This window comes from Heterodontus francisci, chromosome 19 (genome assembly GCF_036365525.1).
Source record: "Heterodontus francisci isolate sHetFra1 chromosome 19, sHetFra1.hap1, whole genome shotgun sequence".
NCBI lineage: Eukaryota > Metazoa > Chordata > Chondrichthyes > Heterodontiformes > Heterodontidae > Heterodontus > Heterodontus francisci.
Window position 1 is genome coordinate 1,852,941 of NC_090389.1, and position 22,163 is coordinate 1,875,103.

At 44.6% G+C, this 22,163-nt stretch overlaps 1 protein-coding gene across 4 annotated transcripts in view; it reads right to left on the reverse strand.

The window, feature by feature from the left end:
* The window catches only part of nr2c2 (nuclear receptor subfamily 2, group C, member 2), a 542,318-nt gene that overhangs the window by 51,885 nt on the left and 468,270 nt on the right, over nt 1-22,163 (reverse strand). For all 4 annotated transcript variants that reach the window (XM_068051311.1, XM_068051312.1, XM_068051310.1 and 1 more), the window contains 2 exons: nt 16,587-16,726; nt 5,814-5,915 (listed from right to left, as the gene is read on the reverse strand). In XM_068051311.1, the coding sequence (XP_067907412.1) occupies nt 5,814-5,915; nt 16,587-16,726 (242 nt within the window). The remainder of the gene's footprint in view (nt 1-5,813; nt 5,916-16,586; nt 16,727-22,163) is intronic.

Genomic DNA, 22,163 nt, shown 5'->3' on the forward strand with positions numbered 1-22,163 from the left:
TTGAATATTCTCAGTTACCCCTTCTATTACATGTGGTTTCAGTAGTCCCTCAGGTGTAGGTAGCCGCGTGCTTGTATGACAGCAATTTCTGTGCTGGGCTGCTTCCACTCTCATTGGGCATGTTGTGCCAATCTAGGATTGCTAGGTAGACATCTCGCCTTTCTCCTGAACTCTTCTTGAGAATATTCTTTGCTGTCTTCACTGCTGTTTCAACCTTCCCGTTGCCCTGGCCATGTAGTGGCAATATTGTGAAATGCTCAATCTCCCAGTTTCGTGCAAATTCTTCATATCTCTTGTCACAAATTGGGGTCTGTTGTTAGTTATCACCTTATCTGGCCTGTCATATCTTGACCTTTGTGTATTTAACAGCTGTGGTGTCACCTGTTAGCTTCCCAGTAATTGCTACAGTGATCTACTGTAATCAGGTAGTCCTCACTCCGGTAGCTAAACAGATCTTGTGACACAACACTCTAGGGACGTGATGGCTTGTCATATGACATTGGCTTTTTCTGCATTGCATGTACTACATTGCGTCACTTCGTGCAACCATTTCCGGCCAGAAAAGAATATCTCTGGCTCCTCTGATGCAAGCGTCAACTTCAAGGTGACTGTTGTGGATTCTGTCCAACATCAGTGGCTGCATTGCTTTAGACACAATAACTTTCACGCCCTTGTAGAGAATTCCACTCCGCATTGTTATTTCCTTTCTGAAATTGATGTACTCTCGAACTGAGACTGGTATTTCTGCTCTGTCATCTGGCCATTCATTCATCACCATGGACATCAGTGTTTGTAGTGTCTAATCCCTCAAAGTCTCTTTCCGGAGCTGGATGAATGCTGCATCGCTCAATCTCATGTAGTCTGCTTGATTAATCTGTTCAATTTCATTTCAGCCTTTCTGCTATGAGGTTCATGTATGTAGTCTCTATTCAACCAGTCAACTATGTACATCTCCTTCCCAGGACAGTATTTGAACATCTAGCTGGTAGTTCTGTAATCTAAGCATCATTCTTTGAAGCCTCTTTGGTGCACTGTGAATAGCTTTGCTGAAGATTGGAACAAGTGTGATCAGTGTGCACCGTGACCTTCATCCCTTGTATGTACTGGTCAAACCTCTCGCAGCTGAAGACTATGGTCAAACATTCCTTCTTTATTTGTATACTTACATTCTACTTTTCTCAAGGCTTGTGAGGCAAGGTAACTAGCTGGCCATTCTGAAGAAGGGTGGCTCCAAGTCCTTTCTCTGATGCATCACATTGGATTGTGACCTTTTCATGCAAGTTATAGCACTTCAACACTGGAGCTTGCGTGAGAAGTTGTTTGAGCTCATGTAGTGTTTGAGTCTGGTGTTCTAGCCACTCAAAGTGAACATCTTTCTCTTGCTTTCTGCAGGAACTTGGCTATGTACTTGCCATGGTTTGCTACCAGTTCCTGGTGGGAGTCACCACGGCCGAATACCAGAAAATCATCAACTCTGACATCAACACCATCTAAGCCTTTAATAATATGCATGTTGGCAGTGTTGCAACTCTTCCTGGACTGTTGATATCCCAAACGGCATATGTGTTCATCTATAGTGGCCGTAGAGTGTAGTAAACGTTGTGAGAAGACTGTTTTCCTTACCTAGTTTCACTTGCCAAAACCTGTCTTTAGCGCCAAGAACTGAGAAGACACTAGCTTTAGCTAGCCTCAGTAAGATGTAATCCATAGTGGGGATAGGGTAGTGCTTCAGAGCCTGATTCAAGTTCCTAAGGTCAATGCAGATTCAAAGTTTGTTTGGCCTCTTCACAATGACGGCCCTGCAAATCCATTCTGTTGGTTGCTTAACTTTGACAAGGATTCCCCATTCTTCAAGTTCATGGAGCTTCTGCTTCAGTTCCTACTTCAAAGGAACAGCTACTTTACGAGCTGTATGCTTCACTGGAGGTGCTGTGACATCTACATCGAGGTGATACTCTCCTGGAAGGCAGCCTAAGCCTTCGAAAATATCAGCATACTCGTTGACTACATCATGTGTAGTCGTTTCTGTAGCATAAGGGTCTGAAAGGGTTAATGATTGCGCCAGTGTAAGGAATACCTCCCACCATGATGATGTAAGAGATCACGTGACAGAGACTCGCATGTCACACAGAGAAGTCACACAGACTGGTGTAAAGCTGTACCTAGTTAGAATGTAATAAAGAGTTAATGTTCAAAGTACAGAAGACTCAGTAATCTCTCTAAGCTAGACTAACTAAGCATATTAAGCAGATAAACCAAGCATACAACATTCTTTATTCCCATCTGGTTAACTGTTCCAGGTCTGTGGGGTGTTTATTGTAATCAATCCCATCTGGAGTGATGTTTTGCTTGACAGAAGAAGCATCCTTTGCACATCTACTTTGAAAGTACCTTGAAAGTGACCTTGCACACACGATCCTCATGTTGGCAGGAAAGATCACACTCTACTTCTACAGGAATACTAGTTCCATCATAAAGTATAATCTTTGTCTTGCCAGGTCTAAGCGTTGGGTGTCTTGTCTTGTCAGTCTCACAACGGCCTGAATGAGATGACATTGCAGAATCACAGAATCGTTACAGTGCAGAAGGAGGCCATTTGGCCCATCTGTTCCACAATGGCTCTCCAAAAGAGCAATTCACTCAGTTCCATTCCCCTGTCTTTTTCCCATAATCCCGCACATTCTTCCTTTTCATATAACTGTCTAATTCTCTTTTGAATGCTTCAATTAAACCTACCTCCACCATGTTCTCAGGCAGCACATTCCAGACCTTAACCACTCGCTGCGTGAAAAAGTTTTTCCTCAAGTCACTTTTGCTTCTCTTACAAAATACTTTAAATCTACCCACTCGTTCTCGATCCTTTCACGAGTGGGAACATTTTCTCTCTATATACTCTGTCCAGATTCCTCATGATTTTGAATACCTCTATCAAATCACCTCTCAGCCTTCTCTTCTCCAAGGAAAACAGTCCTAACTTCCCCAATCTATCTTCATAACTGAAATCCCTCATCCCTGGAACCATTCTCGTGAATCTTTTCTGTACTCTCTCCAATGCCTTCACATCTTTCCTAAAGTGCGGCGCCCAGAACTGGACACAATACTCCAACTAAGGCCGAACTAGTGTCTTATACAAGTTCAACATAACTTCCTTGCTCTTGTACTCTATGCCCCTATTAATACAGCCGAGGACACCGCGTGCTTTATTGACAGCTCTCTCAACCTCTTCTGCCACCTTCAATCACTTATGTACAGATACACCCAGATCCTTCTGCTCCTGTACTCCCTTTAGAATTGTACCCTTTATTCTATATTGTCTCTCCATGTTCTTCCTACCAAAATGAATCACTTCACATTTCTCTGCATTGACCTTCATCTGCCACTTGTATGCCCATTCCACCAACTTGTCTATGTCCGTTTGAAGTTCTACACTAACCTCCCCACAGTTCACAATGCTTCCAAAGTTTCGTATCATCTGCAAACTGTGAAATTGTGCCCTGTACACCAAGGTCATTAATATATATCAGGAAAAGCATGGGTCCCAACACTGATCCCTGGGTAACCCTGCTACAAACATTCCTCCAGCCTGAAAAACATCCATTAAAGCACTACTCTTTGTTTCCTGTCACTCAGCCAATTTTGTTTCCATATTGCTACCAACCCTTTTATTCCATGATGCTGCAAACTAATGGTATGGTCAATTTCCTTCCTTCGTCATGAATATGGAGAGCTCCGACCTTCTCCATAGCATATGTCTCACCCTCTGAGTCTGACCTGTCATCATCCTGTACTTGATGTAATGCTAGAGCTTTCCTTTTGTAGACAGCCTAGAATTGGTTCGTCTTATCACATTTCCTGCAGACATTTCCACATGCTGGACAATTTTCTCATCCTTTCCATGACTTCCTCCACAGTTGCGATACGTGTTGGAAACCTTGTGGCTTCTTTGGCTGCATTATGTTTTTTGCTGACATTTCTTCATGCTGTAAGTTTGCTTTGAGGAGGCTGCTGACCTTGTCTTGGGCTTGGAAGGTAATTTGTCCTGGCTGTAGTGCACCTCTTCTTACCCTCCAACAACTTTGAGTTGCTGATGAGCAGCCTCACTCACTTCAAGTACTGTGATAGCCTTCTTGAGATCACATACTGTATCCTGCTCTATAAACAATCTGGCTTCAGCCTGTTTATCCCAACAGCAGCCTATCTCTCAATATCGTGTCAAGTAGCGTACCAAACTAGCAGGGCTCAGCTGTCTCAACTGGACCACAAACTGGTCAACAACTTATTTGGCAGCAGGCTGGCAATATGAAAAATGTATCTGTCATACAAAACATTCCGACAGGTGCAAAATGTTCAGATAATTTGTCAAGTACCTTGCTTGATTCTTTTGCATTATCCTCACTCATTCCAAGTGCGTTCAACCTCTCTTTGCGCTCCTGACCCTTTACAGCTCTCAGGGTAGTTATCTGGACTGTCTTTGGCTTCTTATCCAATTCTGTAGCCACCACATAATCTTGACAGGATCCTTTAAAAACTTTCCAGTTCACCTCTGAATTCTCCTTGCAGCGCATTGGCTGTGGTGCCGGAATCCGGCAATATGCTAAATCTCTGCTCCCAATATGTCAGTAATGTCCTAAAATTTCATATTTGCGATGAAATCCACCACTTCTAACACCATGTTTAGTTTGGTTTTGTTGACACAAAAGACAGTATAAGTTTCAGCATTGTAACATGTGCTTCACTCTGTAAGCTTCCATTTTTAATCTCCTGTGTGTGTGTTTGTCTGTGTGTGTGTGTCTGTGTGTGTGTGCAGATGTGTGTGTGTGTATATGTCTATGTGTGTGTGCGTGTATATGTCTGTGTGTGTGTGTATATGTCTATGTGTGTGTGTGTCTGTGTGTGTGTGTGTGTGTGTATATATGTCTATGTATGTGTGTATACGTCTATGTGTGTGTGCGTGTATATGTCTGTGTGTGTGTGTATATGTCTATGTGTGTGTGTGTGTGTGTGTGTGTATATGTCTATGTGTGTGTGTGTGTGTGTGTGTGTGTGTATATGTCTATGTGTGTGTGTGTGTGTGTATGTCTATGTGTGTGTGTATGTCTGTGTGTGTATATGTCTGTGTCTGTGTGTGTGTGTGTATATGTCTATGTGTGTGTATATGTCTATGTATGTCTATGTCTGTCTGTGTGTGTGTGTGTGTATGTGTGTGTGTGTGTGTGTGTGTATGTCTATGTGTGTGTGTGTATGTGTGTGTGTGTGTGTGTATGTCTATGTGTGTGTGTGTATGTCTATGTGTGTGTGTGTGTGTGTGTGTGTATATATGTGTGGCCCGAGCCACTAGAGAGAGCCAATATAAATAGACTCACATCAGGAGCCTGAATTTTGTTCTGGCAACGGGGGATCCTGGCAGCGGGATGGAAGGCGGGGGGAGACCCCAACTCGGCCCTCATCGGACCTCCATTGCAATTACATGGCGGGCAGGCAATATCCCGCTGTTGGGCACGATGTCCCTTTAAGGGACGAGCTCCTGCCTCCAAGAGCTGCCAGTCAACTGGAGCAGTGGTCACTGCCGATTTGGAGACCTTGGTTTTATCTCTGTATTCTGCTTTTACTCCAGTCTTAAATCCATTGCATTCTGAGCTTGCAGGATTTCCTGAAGTGAAGGAGCAGTGACTCTTAGCAAGCAGGTCCTACATTAGCCCGTGTAATAACTAAGTGCAGTCAAAAAATAAAGAAAAATAGGTGAAGATTGAATTGAAATTGCTGTGTGGGTAGATGGGAGTGGAGTGTGAGAGGCTCCACTAGATGTCAGGTACCTGCAATAGTCCCTGACCGTCCCTCCTGTTGCTTCCTGTCATTGGGCTCTTCCAACGAGGTCACAACTCCATCCGGGGAACTCGGCTCCACACTTGGGTAACCTGCAGTTTGTACAAAATCAGGGTCAGTTAAAATAACAGGAAACCAGCTTCAAATACAAGTTTGCTACCAGTTGATGGGAGCTAAGATTAGGGTGACAAACTGGGAAATCAGGAGCATTAGGATTTCCCCTCAGATGGAAACAGCACAAGAAGGCCCCACCTCACAAAAGCTGCATGTACAATTTTCCTCTGTTCCCTTTGGACAGGAGTGCAATACTGTCAGTGCCTCAGGGAAATTCCAGCAGGAGGGGATGCTCTAATCCATTTTCCCCCTTAACACCTGTGGCCTGTCTCTGGATAAGAAAGCCCATTTCAAAGAGAATTAAGGTGCTTGGTGCTGAGAGCATCAGAAACAGATGGGCAGATGGACATTTTTAAAAATTTTCGAAGAACCAAAGTAGAGTGTCCCAAGCAACTGCAAGGAAACATAATCAGACAAAAGCTGACATCGAACTAAAGGAGGAGATACTAGGTCAGGCAGCTAAATGCTTGATCAAAGAAGTCCTAAGCAGCATCTTAAAGGAGGAGAGAGAGTTAGAGATGTGCAGAGGTGTTGGGAGGATATTTCAGTGCTTAGGGCCTCGGCAGCTGAAGGCACGGCCACCAACGGTAAAATGATTAAAACTGGGAACGCGCAAGAGGCCAGAATTTGAGGAGTGCAGAGATCTTGGAGGGTTGTAGGAGGCTGCTGGAGGAGATTAAGGAGACATCAAGGGGCGAGGCCATAGAATAATTTGAAAACAAGGATCAGAATTTTAAAATCAAGGCTTTACGTTAATGAGCACAGGGATGATGGGTGAATGGAACTTGCCGCAAGTTAGGATGCAGGCAGCAGAGTTTTGGATGAACTCAAGGTTACAGAGGGTAGAAGATGGGAAACTGGCCAGGAGGACATTGGAATAGTCATGTCTAGAGGTAACAAAGGCAAGGAGAATTTCAGCAGCAGATGAGCTGAGGAAGAGGCGAAGACAGAGGCATCCAACCCCTAGGCCATCAAGCCAAATATCCCCCTGCTCTTGCCCTAAACTTGCATCTTTCTCTAGTTTCTCTCCTATCTCCCGTCATGCCCTTTCTGAGCTCATCTTGTTCATAAGACCCACCTCCTGCTCCCTATTCCCACTAAAATGCGGATTACCCGAACTTCCCCACTTGGTCCTCATATTCGCTGACATTGTTGATGGTTCTCACTTTTCAGGTGTTGGTCCCTCTCCTTTAAATCTGCCATCATCACCCTCTCCTTAAAAAAACAGCCCTCGACCCCAGTGTCCTTGCAAAATACCGCCCCATCTCCAACCTTCCTTTCCTCCCCAAACTCCTTGTTGCCTCCCAAATCCATGCCCATCTTTCCCAGAACTCCATGTTTGAATTCCTCCAATCTGGTTCCCGCCGCTGTCAAGGCACCAAAACGTTCATTAGCAAAATCACAAATGACTGTGACAAAGGTGAACTATCCCTCCTCATCATTCTTGACCTGTCTGCAGCCTTTGACATGGTTGATTATACCATTTTCCTCCAACAACTGTCCAGCATTGACCAACTGAGTGGGACTGTACTTGTTTATTCATTCACAGTCAAAGAATCACCTGCAATGCCCTGTCTTCTCACTGCAGCACCGTTACCTCTGGCGCCCCCACACGGAACTATCCTTGGTCCCTTCCTATTTCTCATCAACATGCTGACGCTCAGTGATATCATCTGAAAACATAGTGTCAGTTCCGACATATACGCTGAAAACACCCAGCTCTACCTCACCACCACCTCTCTTGACCCCTCCACTGTCGTTAGTTTTTAAAATGCCTAATGAACATCCAGTACTGGATGAGCAGAAATTGCCTCCAATTAAATATTGGAAAGACAGAAGCCATTGTATTCGGTACCCACTCCAAACTCTGCTCCCTAGATACTGACTCCAATCCTCTCCCTGCCAACAGTCTGGGGCTGAACTGGACACTTTTTTTATTCATTCAGGGGATGTGGGCATTGCTGGCCAGGCCAGCATTTATTGTCCATCCCTAATTGCCCTTGAGAAGGTGGTGCTGAGTTGCCTTCTTGAACTGCTGCAGTTCTTGGGGTGTAGGTACACCCACAGTACTGTTAGGAAGGGAGTCCCAGGATTTTGACCCAGCGACAGTGAAGGTACGGCGTTATTGTTCCAAGTCAGGATGGCATGTGGCTTGGAGGGGAACTTGCAGGTGGTGGTGTTCCCATACATCTGCTGCCCTTGTCCTTCTAGTTGGTAGAGCTCACGAGTTTGGAAGGTGCTGTGGAAGGAACCTTGGTGCATTGCTGCAGTGCATCATGTAGATGGTACACACTGCTGCCACTGTGCGTCAGTGGTGAAGGGAATGAATGTTGAAAGCGGTGGATCCAGAATGGTGTCGAGCTTCTTGAGTGTTGTTGGAGCTGCACTCATCCAGGCAAGTGAAGAGTATTCCATCACACTCCTGAATTGTGCCTTGTAGATGGTGGACAGGCTTTGGGGAGTCAGGAGGTGAGTTACTCGCTGCAGAATTGCCAGCCTCTGACCTGCTCTTGTAGCCACAGAATTTATGTGGCTGCTCCAGTTCAGTTTCTGGTCAATGGTAACCCCAGGATGTTGATAGTGAAGGATTCAGCCATTGAACATCAAGGATGGTTAGATTCTCTCTTGTTTGAGATGGTTATTGCCTGGCACTTGTGTGGCAGTTATATTATTTGCCCCTTATCAGCCCAAGCCTGGATGTTTTCCAGGTCTTGCTGCATCTGGACAAAGACTGCTTCAGTATCTGGCGAGTCGCGAATGGTGTTGAACATTGTGCAATCATCAGCGAACATCCTCACTTCTGACCTTACGATGGAGGGAAGGTCATTGATGAAGCAGCTGAAGATGGTTGTGCCTAGGACACTACCCTGAGGAATTCCTGCAGTGATGTCCTGGGACTGAGATGATTGCCCTCCAACAACCACAACCATCTTCTTTTGTGCTAGGTATGACTCCAACCAGTGGAGAGTTTTCCCCTGATTCCCATTGACTCCAGTTTTGCTCGGGCTCCTTGATCCTATATTCGGTCAAATGCTGCCTTGATGTCAAGGGCAGTCACTCTCACCTCCCCTCTTGAGTTCAGCTCTTTTGTCCATGTTTGGAGCAAGGTTGTAATGAGGTCAGGAGCTGAGTGGCCCTGGCGGAACCCAAACTGAGCGTCACCGAGCAGGTTATTGCTGAGCAAGTGCCGCTTGATAGCAGTGTTGACGACACTTTCCATCACTTTGCTGATGATTGACAGTTTTACTGATAGGGCGGTAATTGGCCGGGTTGGATTTGTTCTGCTTTCTGTGTACAGGAGATATTTGGGCAATTTTCCACATTGCCGGGTAGATGCCAGTGTTGCAGCTTTGTATCATATTTGACTCTGAGGTGAGTTTCCAATCACATATCTGCCCCATCAACTCCCCCCGATAACACCCCCCGACAATTCCCCCCTGACAACCCCCCCATCAACTCCCCCCTGACAACTCCCTCCCCGACAACTCCCCCCTGACAAACTCCCCTGACAATCCCCTCTGACAATATCTGTAACATCACCTAATTTCGCCCATGCCTCAGCTCTTCTTCTGTTGAAACCCTCATCCATGCCTTTGTTACCTCCAGACTCGACTATTCCGATGCACACTGGCTAGTCTCCCATATTGCACCCATCATAACCTTGTGCTCTTCCAAAACTCTGCTGCCCTCGTATTCTAACTTTCAACAAGTCCCGTTGAAACATCACTCCTGTGTTCTCTGACCTAAAATGACTGCCAAGTAATATCCACATGCTAGCTGCCTTACACAATAAATCACATCAGTACCAATACACTGGTATCCCAAAATCATGCCACACTTGACATCCGAAACAAGGAATTCTTGGGCTTTCAAATCATCCTATCAACAGATCGTGGGATGTGGTGTGAGGGTTGATGGTGTCTGGAAATGTTTGCTTATTTCCCTCTGCACAGTTCACAGTTAAGCAACATCACGATGTAAAAATACCCATTCTTGTTTTCAAATCCCTTCATAGCCTCGCCCCCTTCTCCGACCTACAACCCTTGGTGGGGTGAGGGGTGGGGGGCAGTTGTCAGGAGGGTGTTGTCAGGGGGAATTGTCGGGCAGAGTTTTTGGGGGAAATTGTCAAGGGGGGGCGGTTGTCGGGGAGGGAGTTGTCAGGGAGGGAGTTGTCAGGGGGGAATTGTCGGGGGGTGTTGTCGGGGGTGGGGGAGTTGTCAGGGAGGGAGTTGTCAGGGAGGGAGTTGTCAGGGGGGAATTGTCGGGGGGTGTTGTCGGGGGTGGGGGAGTTGTCAGGGAGGGAGTTGTCGGGGAGGGAGTTGTCAGGGGGGAGTTGTCGGGGGGAGTTATCAGGGAGGGAGTTGACGGGGGGAATTGTCGGGGGGTGTTGTCGGGGGGATGGGGGAGTTTGTCAGGGAGGGAGTTGTCGGGGAGGGAGTTATCAGGGGGGGAGTTGTCGGGGGGAATTGTCGGGGGGTGTTATCGGGGGGAGTTAACGGAGGGGAGTTGTCAGGTGGGGCGTTGTCGGGGTGGGTTGTCAGGGGGAGAGTTGTCGGGGTTGGGGAGGAGTTGTTGCGGGGGGTGGAGTTGTCAGGGGGCTCTCCTTTCATAAAAAGCTCAAGCATGTGACAGAAGGAAACAGAGACCTGGCTAAAGCTGAACAGAAATGTAGTAAATATTTCAGTTTGCTGCTCATTAAGCACAGGGCAGCTTTAAACATAATCCATTCCTCTGGAAACTACCCAATGCGTTCCCTTTACTGCCAGCCCGGTACATTTAATTTCAGCAAGCCTTTCCCCAATGGGTGTGTCAGGTGTGAGCTGAGTGGGAATCCCAGGGTGGAATGCCTCACACAGACAGGCCAATGAAACAAACCTTCCCCTCCACCATTGAACAGGAGGTAACGGGGACAGATCATAAAGATCTGATTTAAGCCAAACTATGCTCCTCACCCGGCTCCCCCATCCCCCCTATCCCAACCCCACCTGGGATTGTGCCATTTGTCAGACCTTCCATCACACCAAAAATTTACAGAACTGCTCCATGGCCCCTAGTTAGAAGGTTAAGCTCGGATGCCTGAATCATATCAGTATTAAAGTGAATTGGCTTATTGACAAAAATGGAAACATGAGTGAAACATATGGTGCAATTGGTACAATAGCAAAAAACTGTGGATGTTGGAAATATAAAATAAAAACAGAAAATACTGGAATTATTCATCAAGTCAGGCAGCATCTGTGGAGAGAGAAAAAGATTTAACATTTCAGGTCTGCGACCTTTCATCAGAAACAATTGGTATAATGGCCAACAGTTTTCAATGACAGCCTCAAACTGGCAGCAATATATATGTTTTATATACATATTTATGACTGAGGTGAGAGGAGTGCACTGTTAATTTAGTCCCACTTCTTCATGGGTCATTGCATATCAATAAATTTTCCCACTTACCAAAATTGCCAATTCCAAACTCTATTTGTCCCAGAATAAAGCACACCAACCAGGTTTCTTTAATCAACAACAAAAATTAACTGTTTATTATAAAACCAAGTCTTAACTAATAATGAAGTAAATCTATATACGAATTGAGATATTAAAGCTCCTTACTTTCCCTAGCCCTTATGCACACGGACATACATCCAAAATAACCCGTTAACCGGAAAAAAAGGGATTTTGGTTTACAGCTATTTCATAGGAATGACAGGAATAATAAAAAACCCAATCTGTCATGATCTGGAAGGAAGTTCTTCGGTTTGGTGAGATGTCCCAAAGTCGAATAGTTGGACGCCACTCAAAGTCTTTCCAGGCGAGGTTGATGAACAGTCTGTGATAGGTAGATGTCAAAGAACTTCAACAGTAGAAGACTTCACATAAGGCCTTCCATCAGGTGTGCAGCAACAAGGATCTTTTTAGTTCTTACAGCAGCAGTATAGCCATAAAAGGTTTCTTCCAATATTCAGGATTTCTTAAATGCAGGAGGCAACAGGAACCACACTTGATGCAGTGATTCTTTGGAGACAGAAGGCAATAGGAATCTGCCACATTTGAAATACAGGGTTTCTTCTCAAGAGATGCAGAATTCCTTTACAGAGAGGTAATACTTTTTTGGGGGCTTCTTCTGATCTCCAGGCAGGTCAAGATCAAATTCAAATGCCTTCCTTTTGTCCAAACTTACTGGCTTTTTAAAGCTTCAAACTGAAACCAATAGCTTCCTGAAACGGGTCACATGCCCAGTCATACATTCTCTCTTATCACTCAAAGGGTAGTTCTGAGGTCAACCCCCTGCTGATTTCCTTGAAATAACCTGCATTCCAGTCCTTGTTTACCAGTTGAACTTCCTTTCAAAAGGAAATAAAGTTTTATATATATATAAAACCATTAGTAGATTTTTAGTCAGCACATGGTGCTAACATTTCTCAGATATCTAGACCAAGTGCAGCAATCAGGTGAAGCGAGGCTCGAGTCAGGGATAGGCACCGAAATGTTGCACCACGGACATAGATATGGGGGCAATTAATCTGCATATAAAGTATATAGCCAATCTAATGCCATCAAAACACAGTCTGGTTTAGAACACATTTCTCCCTATAAATAAAGTAGCTAAACATACAAACATTAATGGAGAGCAGCACAACAGTATTAGCTAGCTAGCAAGCAAAACAGTATGCAATGTCAATGCAAATTAGTTTTGTTGACAGAATAGAGCTAGCTACACGATGTCACAGAGTGGTAGATGGACCTTATTGGGTGACCTCTGTGTATTCACACTGTGTCAGGAGTGCAAATCCATCCAATTAACCAGGAAACCCAAGGAGAGGATTGTTATTGTGGTTATTGAGGTGAAGCAGTAGAAAAATCAGCAATAGGAAGACTGACCATTTCTGACACTGCTGTTGGCATAAGACAATTTAACCGGTGATAGTCGATGTTTGTGCAACTTCTCCACCTGCTTTTAAGTGTGTCCAAAGACAGGGCAGCCAACAAAAGGTCGGTGATCTCCAAATCAGGAGAATTTTATAGGATGGAGCAGATAGTACTTCAGAAGAGTCATGTAAAACAGAAAAGCAGAGTGGGACAGGAAGGGACAGAGAATGGAAGACAGCCAAGACTAGTTTATTCATCTTGACAGGCAGTTAAACTAGGTCCTGGATTCTAAAATCGAAACAACAGAATCCCTCATGGACAAAATATCATTTGCTCATTAAAGCTAGTGACAAAATTAGATAAATACAATTACAAATAAAGAGCGCCCTTCAGTTCCTCCAATAAAGTGATTCTCTTAAATTCACTTATGTCTGTATCTCAGTCACTGTTGATTCCAATTCAACTCTGACAAGATAATTATTAACATAAAGCTTTTCTGCAAAATGTTGATCAGTTGTTACTGCATGTATTATTCAGTTACAAAACGTTTAGCCACTATCTGTAAGATCGTACTCCAGACTAACCAATTTATGTCCAAGCCAAATCTATTACCTGTTGGCAAAAGTGTACTTTTAAAGTCATTTACTTATATGATACAGACAACTTTGAAATGACATTGGCCACTCAGGTTATAGGTCTTCAAACTGGATAGTAAATTATGCACATTGCAGTTACTAATCTTTGACTTGTAAAACCTGCCCTTTAATCCAATTTGCAGCAAAAAAAAAAGTTAAGGACCGTTTCTAACATGGTCACTGAAACATAATAAATTTTTACTATGGCTTCCCCAACAGTTTTTAAAACTGCAAATGCAGCATGGATTTGTTAAGGAATTTGTTTTGTTTTTGGATTTGTTTTCCCGTCAAATCAAGTTCTGGAACAATGTGATTCCAAATGGATAGCAGCGGAATTGCAACATTTATACAGAAGTAAAAGTCCAGCAACTTTCAACATGCCACTGAGCTTGTGTTGCAAGGGAAAGTAATGCGTACCACAGCGTAGAAATTGAGACATTCCATAAGTGACTTTTCCCATTTTAAAATGAATTTACATAACACCAGCCTTCAAACTTGTGCTTTCAAATAATCTAGCTGCTAAGTTATTTTAAAACACCAAGGATAAAGGCTTGGAGCAGGGGTGTCCAACCTTCTCGCTTGCGGGAGGCCACATTATAATTTTCGTCTTACACAGGACCAGTGAGACAATTTCAGAAAGATAAAGGCATTAAAAACGTATCTTGCTGTTAACCAAAAGAACAACAAATATGCATTTTTGTGAAGTTTTAAATGGGAAGACTAATTTATTGACTCACTTTCTCATCAGTATGTTGGACACTGATTTCGTGAGATAGCTGGTATTTTTTTTCTTGCACAAGTAGTCAATGTCTGCCTGCATACTTGTTTTGGCGATGCGTATTATTGCAGATCGATGTTCATCTGTCCCTCCTCTCTCTGTCTGTCTGTCTCTCTGTGTGTGTCTCTCTCTCCCTTCCCTCTCTGTGTCCCCCCCATGTGTTTTCCCCCTCCTCTGTGCTGTTCCCCCCCCATATTGTTCCCTCCCCCTCTGTGTCGTTTCCCCTCTCTCTCTCGCTGCTCCCTCTGTGCCATTCCCCCTGTGTTGCCCCCTCTTTCTGTGTTGTTCCCCCCATGTCGTCCCTGCACTCTCTGTCTCCCCCTCTCTATCCCCCTTCTCTCTCTGTACCCCTTTCTGTCTCCCTGTCTCTGTCCTCCTCTCTCTATCTCTGCCCCCTCTCTCTCTGTCCACCTCTCTGTGTCCCCCCTCTCTGCCACTCTCTCTCTCTCTCTGATTGTTGCTGAGAGTGGGAACTGACAGCAGAGCAGCTTCGTGTGGCCAACTTACAAAGAAAATCACAACTGTCAGTTTCACAGCATATAGGTGCTGAGAGCAGATAAAGCACTTCCAAACTTCAGACACCTTTGTGGTTTTCCGGCGGGCTTTTTAAAAAGAAAAATCAGAACCCACTGAAAAACCACGAAGCTGTCCAAAATTCGGAAGCCGCTGTCTTGCTCTCAGAACCTGTCAGCTGTGAAACTAACAGTTGCGATTTTTTTTAAAGCTGGTCTGGTCGTAAAGAAGAAACCAATGGGAAATTTCCCATCCCTGAAATTACCAGTCACAGACCTCCAAAAACGGCTGGGTGCATGCGCGAGATGTGTTCCGCTGAGTCATTGTTATATTTAGCTCATTTACATGGAGGGGACGGAATATCGGCTCCCCCCCACGATGACGTAGAGGGGCGGTCGCTCCGTCCCCACTTCTAAGGCGTTGTGCCATTTTTAGAGGGCATCGAGCCCTTCTGAGACATTTAAATTTTTAAAGAGACAGTTTTTTAAAAAATTAAAATTTTATTCAAATTTCCAACCCCCTCTCCCAGCCCCCCATGACAAATCAGTTTATTAATTGCCCTCTCTCCCCAAAAAACTTCTCTCCGATCCTGAACTTCCCCCCGAACTGTAACAACTTTGACCTTTAACCCCTTCCCACCATCCCCTCAACCAAAAGCAACTGTTTTCCCTTCTTGCCCCCTACCTGCCCTGAAAACTTTACTCCTCCCCACCAATGTGCCACCACGGGGTCTCCAAAAGGAATATCGGCATTGGACGGCCATCGCAATGAGGTAAGTAATTATGTATGAATTAAGAATTTATTTAAATATTTCAATTAAGTTGCCATGACCTGACCCCAATATTTCTCTCTTTGAGAAAACTGAAGGCATCCAGTGCTAGACTGTGCAATTCGACTGACCAATTTACAGGTATTTTCCAACAAAAAGTGCCACGAGGCCTTGCCGCCGTTGGTAATAGGGGACGGGGCCTTCCTGGCATCGTGGCTCATGGTGGGCCTCTCCCGGAAGTATTTTCCAGGCTCCCCCGCCATGACCCTCAACGTTGGGGGGGCTGGTAAAATCCAGCCCCATAGCTCTCCTTTTCCTCCTGTGACCTTGGTCTCTTTCTTTCTTGGGCCTAATCCTTCTCCCTGTCCTTCTCTCTGTATCTCCAGCAACCCCAGTCTCTCTGCCGAACTGTCTCACCCTTTCACTCTCTCCTCCCTAATCCCACTCTCTCTCCCTCTGACTGTCTCCTCCCTTGCTTTCTGCCTCTCCCCTGCTTCCTGTCTCTATCTCTTCTCCTGACCTCAATATTTCTCTCTTCGGGAAAACTGAAGGCATCCAATGCTAGACTGTGCAATTAGACTGACCAATTTACAGGTATTTTCCAGTAAAAATGCCTATGTAGGAATTGTCATGGAAAATATTGGCACAAAAAGGGATGACAATGTGACAACAGGGAGTCGTGGGTTTTAACGTGAAGCAGCATACACTGTTTTATGGCGATTAAAGCCCCGATTTTAAGTTGGGATGCGAGGCAAGTGTGAGAGCAATAGGGTGAGTGGCAATTCTGGAGCCTGGGGTTTGATGCTTGGTCCGCAATAACATGGTCACCTGCCCACGCCCAGTGTCAATAGATGGTGGGATGGAATCAGGTGGGTGCAATTGGACATCGTGATCAGAGTCCTGCAGGAATGGGCCCCAGTCACTATTGTTGGGGATGGAAGGGGTGCAGGTAGATTGCAAGAGCAGCTGAAACCCAGGGCTTAACATAACTCTCAGCAACAGGTCAGATCCTTCATTTAACAGACTGAACTCAGGAAAGTGCTCTCAGGAATTGCAGCTAATACTCCTAGTTTCTGACAGAGTCCGCACTCACCTTGCTGCAGGCTGCTCTGCAGGTGGTTTACAATAGCAGTCAGGATAGTGGAAAGGTTCATGATCTGAGAACACTGTGCCAGGGCCAGGGTGAACAGCTCATTCCAGCAGGCTCGCACCAGGCTTGTATTACAGTCCTGACTGTAAAACATAACACATTCAAATTAAAACTCTGCCCTAAAGTCTGGCTCCGGTATAAAATTAAAACCCAACCCGGGCCCGACCCGACCACAGCCAACATGAACCTGACCCGGGCCTGAGTCCTTTAATTTTTTTTCATGCCCAATCCAACCTGAAAATATCAAACATGTTATTAGTACAGAAAAAAGTTGCATCAAAATGTAGATTTAAAAGCAAACAATACAAAACAAAACAGTACAGTCCAGCCCAACCCGACCCGATCCAAGCCCGAATGCTGGACACAGAATATCGACCCGACCCGAACCCAACACATGTAGTCAGGTTTGGTTGGGATCGGGTCGGGTAGACAGGCTTTACTCTGCCCATTCACACTCACACAGCAAATTTCCATAAGCCGCCTCTATCGTTTCATCTCATGCGGCAAAGCAGACACTGTAGTGATTAATAGTCTACGTTACATTCACTTTCGGATAAGCGACATCTCCATTAGAAAACACCCCTTTATGCAGAAAATAACAATGATGAATTGCATTAAAAATACATCCCTGTTCAGCTCATTCTATCAATTCTCCCCTCTCCACTCATTCTATCCCATGTTCCTCCTCACAACTTATATTTATATAATGCTTTAACATCATAAAACATCCCAAGCTCCTTCATGGAAGCATTATAAAACAAAATTTGACACCAAACCGAGGAAATATTAGGGCAGATGACCAAAAGCTTGGTCAGATGGTAAGCTTTAAGGAGTGTCTTAAAGGAGGAAAGAGAAGTACAGAGGCGAAGAGATTTATGGAGGATATTCCATAGCTTTGGGCCCAGGCAGCTGAAGGAGCGGTGACCAGTAGTGGAGCGATTAAAATTGAGGATGCTCAAGAGGCCAGAACTAGAGGAGTTTAGATATCTTGAAGGATTGTGCAGCTGGAGCAGATTACAGAGATGGGGAGGGACGAGGTCATGGTGCGATTTGAAAAGAAGGATGAGAATTTTAAAATCTAAGTGTTGTTTAACCAGGAGCTAATTAGATCAGCAAGCACAGCAGTGATAGAGGAATGGGATTTGGTGTGATTTGGGCAGCAGAGTTTTAGATGATTTCAAATTTACGGAGAGTAGAATGTGAGAGACCAACCAAGGCGTTGAAATAGTCATGTCTAGAGATAACGAAGGCATGAATGAGGGTTTCAGCAGCAGATGAGTGGAGACGGGCGGAGTCAGGCGATGTTACAGAGCTGGAAATGGGCGGTCTTAGTGACGGTGCAAATATGTGGTCTGAACCTCATTTCGGGGTCAAATCTGACACCTAGGTTGCCACCAGATTGGTTCACTCTCAGACAGTTGCCAAGGATGGATTCCATAGTTACAGAATGGTGTTTGTAGCAGGGGCTGGAAGACAGTGGCTTCAGTCTTTCCAATATTTAACTGGAGGAAATTTCTGCTCATCCAGTACGGGATGTCAAACAAGCAGTCTGATAATTTAGCAACCATGGAGGCGTCAAGAGATTGTGAGGTGGAACTGGGTGTCGCTAGTGTACATGTGGAACCTGATGATGTGTTTTCAGATGATGTCACCGAAGGACAGCATGTCGATAAGAAATAGGAAGAGTCAAGGATAGATCCTTGGGGGACACCAGAGGTAACAGTGTGGGAGCAGGAATAGAAGCCTTTGCAAATGATCCTCTGGCTACGATCAGATAGATACGAATGGAACCAGCTGAGAGCAGTCTCACCCAGTGGAGAGGCTTTGGAGGAGGATGGTGTGGGCAACTGTGTCAAAGGCTGCAGACATTTTGAGAAGGACATGGAGGGAAAGTTTACTTTTGTCACAGCCACATAGGGTGTCATTTGTGACTTTGATAAGAGTTGTTTTGGTACAGGGGCAGGGGCAGAAAATTGATTGGAGAGATTGTTCTGGGAAAGATAGGCATGGATTTGGGAGACAATGACATGATTAAGGACGTTGGAGAGGAAAGGAAGGTTGGGAATGGGTTTCTTCCTCCCAGTATGGTGCTGCGCATGCATCAGCTTCGTCAGCACCCGGCTTGCCAGGACTAATTTGCGCATGCGCTCTAGAACGTCATCATGTGCTGGAATGTGGCCACTCGCTCTCAGCCTTGCCGCTTGCACCCCCATTCCCCCCCCAGCCCAGCCATTCACCCCATTTCACCCACCCCCATCCCATCCCAGCCACTTGCTCCTCGCCTTGCCGCTTCCCCCCCCACACCCGCTCAGCCACTCGCACCCTGCTTCACCTCCGCCCCGCCCCCTCCCCCCGAACCAAGCACCCCGGCCACTCTCTCCGGGCCTCGCCGTTCCACCACCCCCCCCCAACTCGGCTGATGACTCCCCCCACCCCCACGCCGCCTGAAGAAGCAGTGGGTAATGAGCCGCCGAAGCCCTTGAGGGGATTTGTTTTTTGTGATAAATTGAGCAGTGCCATCTTTATTACTGGCAGCTGCCTTGACACCACAGACAGTGATGTTTCAGTGGATGAGGCTGCATTTGCCAGTACTGCGCCACCTAGTGGTTGCGTTGTCAGCAAACGCTGCCTTGTGGAAAATGGCAGAAAACAAGTGTAAACTGTTGGATTATGATTACCCCCGGACGTTCTTGGAGTCTGAGCCATATGACCAGTGGAAGAATGAAGTGGATATGTGGAGACGGGTTACGTCCCTAACAAAGATGAAACAAGGTATGGCCTTAGCGTTGTCACTTCCTACAAGAAGTAAAATCAGAATTGGATACCCATCAGTTGGATAGTGACAAAGGTTAGGTCCTTGTACTAGAACTCTTAGATGAAATTTACAAGAAAGATTTTGAAAAACAGATGAATGACCAAATCATGGACTTTACCAGATCGTATGAAAGATTGACAAAATTCAATTTGGGGATTGCTGGATCAGTACTAGAATTTAAATTGCTCAATTGTGCTAAGTTGTCTCATATGGACAGGCTACTGATTCCAACTGGTGTTCAGTTCTCTGAGGGGGAGACCTGCTTAGATCAGATGTCCGCTGCCTTGAAGAAATTCCTGGGGAAACTGTCATTTTCTTAAGCTTTTGTGGAACAAATGGAACATTCAGCAGTGACACAAAAAATAGAGGATGCAATGATTGCCTGGTTTTGAAATGGTCCAGATACTGGGTGCAGGTGTCAATACAATGGAAGGATTAAAGACAGGCAGATTGAGGATGAAAGCACCATTAGCAGATCTGGCTATTACAGCAGAGGACAGAATTGGAACAGCAATAATAAGTGAATGAATCCCAGGAATACCCAAGGAGCAGTTAATAGGTGCTTCAAGTGTAACTCGGGGTATCATTATGTGGTGAAATGCCCAAAGCAGAGAAGCAGGGTCCTCGAAATGACACATAAGAACATAAGAAATAGGAGCAGGCCATTTGGCCTCTTGAGTCTGCTCTGCCATTTAATAAGATCATGGCTGATATGATTGTGGCCTTAACTCCACTTTGCTGCTTGTCCTTGACTCCGTTGTCAATTAAGAATCTGTCTAACTCAGCCTTGAATATATTTAATGACTGAGCCTCCACTGCTCGCTGGGGAAGAGAATTCCAAAAACTAATGACCCTCTGAGAGAAGAAATTACTCCTCATCTCCATCTTAAATGGGAGACCCTTTAATTTGAAACTGTGCCCTCTGGTTCTAGATTTCCCCATGTGGAAATATCCTTTCAGTATCTACCCTGTCAAGCCCCTTCAGAATCTTATGCGTTTCAATAAGATCCCCTCTCAATCTTCTGAACTCCACATAACAAAGAGAATTCTGAGGAACTGGATGAAGATAATGATGAATCTGAAAAAACTGTACTGGTCACAAGGAAGTTTAGCCCTGTGATGAAAAGGTTAGTCGCAGATTCATTTAACTGTGCAGTGCTAGATAGTGTTTGCCCTTCAACAGTAGGTGCAACAGATTGGTTAAAATGTTATCTTGATTCATTAAGTAGTGAGGATCAACGCAAGCTTAAGGAATATAAAGTATGACTGCAATAGGTTTGGTGATTACAATACATTGAGGTCACTAAACAGAGTTGTAATTCCATGTAAAATAGCTGGAGTAAGCCATTTTATAATTACTGATCTAGCCTCTCGTGAAATACCTATGCTGCTGAGTAACTTTGTATGAATAGGCAGAAATGAAACTTGACATGGGTCATGATAGTGCAATTATTTTTGGAAGGTCTGCAGTTTACCCAGTCAGGACATTATTGTATCTCCTTAACAAAACCTGATGTTTCTCACCAGTGTTAATAGCATCAGGTGATAGGAATCAGGGAGTAAAAAAGCCAATTGTCTTAAAGTTACACAGACAATTTGCTCAGCCTACTTATCAAAAGTTAAAAATCCTACTAAAAGATGCACGTCTGGTTGATGAAGAGTATAAGAGGCTAATAGAAGAGATTAGTGAGAAGTGTGAAATCTGTAAAAGGTATCAGAGGACGCCACCACGTCCTATTGTAAGCCTTCTACTGACACGTGGCTTTAACAAAATTGTTCCCATGGATCTAAAGGCATGGGACAAAGACAGAAATGTTTCATTCGACATTTTGTAGACCAGACGACCAGATTTAGTCTTTACACAATTATACATGGGAAGGACAAACGGTGATTATAGTCAAAATCATGGAGAAATGGATAGTGGCCAGATTTGTGGCACCAATGAAGTTTCTAACTGATAATGGATGGGAATTTGTCAATGACGAGTTCAGAGATGTAGGAAAATATGAACATCATAGTCATGAATCCCGCAGCCGAAAGTCCTATCAACAATGGACTTTGTGAAAGGAATCATGTAGTGATCGACAAAATGCTGCATAAAACTTTAGCTGATCAACCAGACTGCAAGTTGATAACACCCATGGGTGATTCATACACAGAATTCACTCCAGATGGTTAGAGGATATAGTCCCTGTCAATTAGTCTATGAATAAAATCCCAATTTTCCTTCTGTTCTGTGTGATAGTCTTCCTGCTCTAGAAGGTACTATAGTTAGTTCCTGTTGAAAGGACACTGACCTGAAATGTTAACTGTTTCTCTCTCCACAGATGCTGCCAGACCTGCTTGGTATTTCTAGCACTTTCTGTTTTTATTTCAAATTTCCAGCATCCGCAATATTTTGCTTTTAATTTACGACAATTAGTTCCATTTTTTCTGCACCTTTGAATGCTTTACATGCAGGGAGATGGGCTTTCATGAAGGCTGAGGTCTCAGAGAAAACCCGGAGAGTGCTGAGGCATCATATAAGACCATCTGAGACATAATATAATTCAGGAGATTTGGTGTATAATTAAAGAAAGGGTCATAGGGAATGGAAAGGTCCTGGTAAAGTAATTGGTCATGATGGTAAGACAGTACTTATTAACATGGAAATCAAACTGTTAAGCTTCATTTCTCACAATTAATGGGATTACTTACAAAATCTT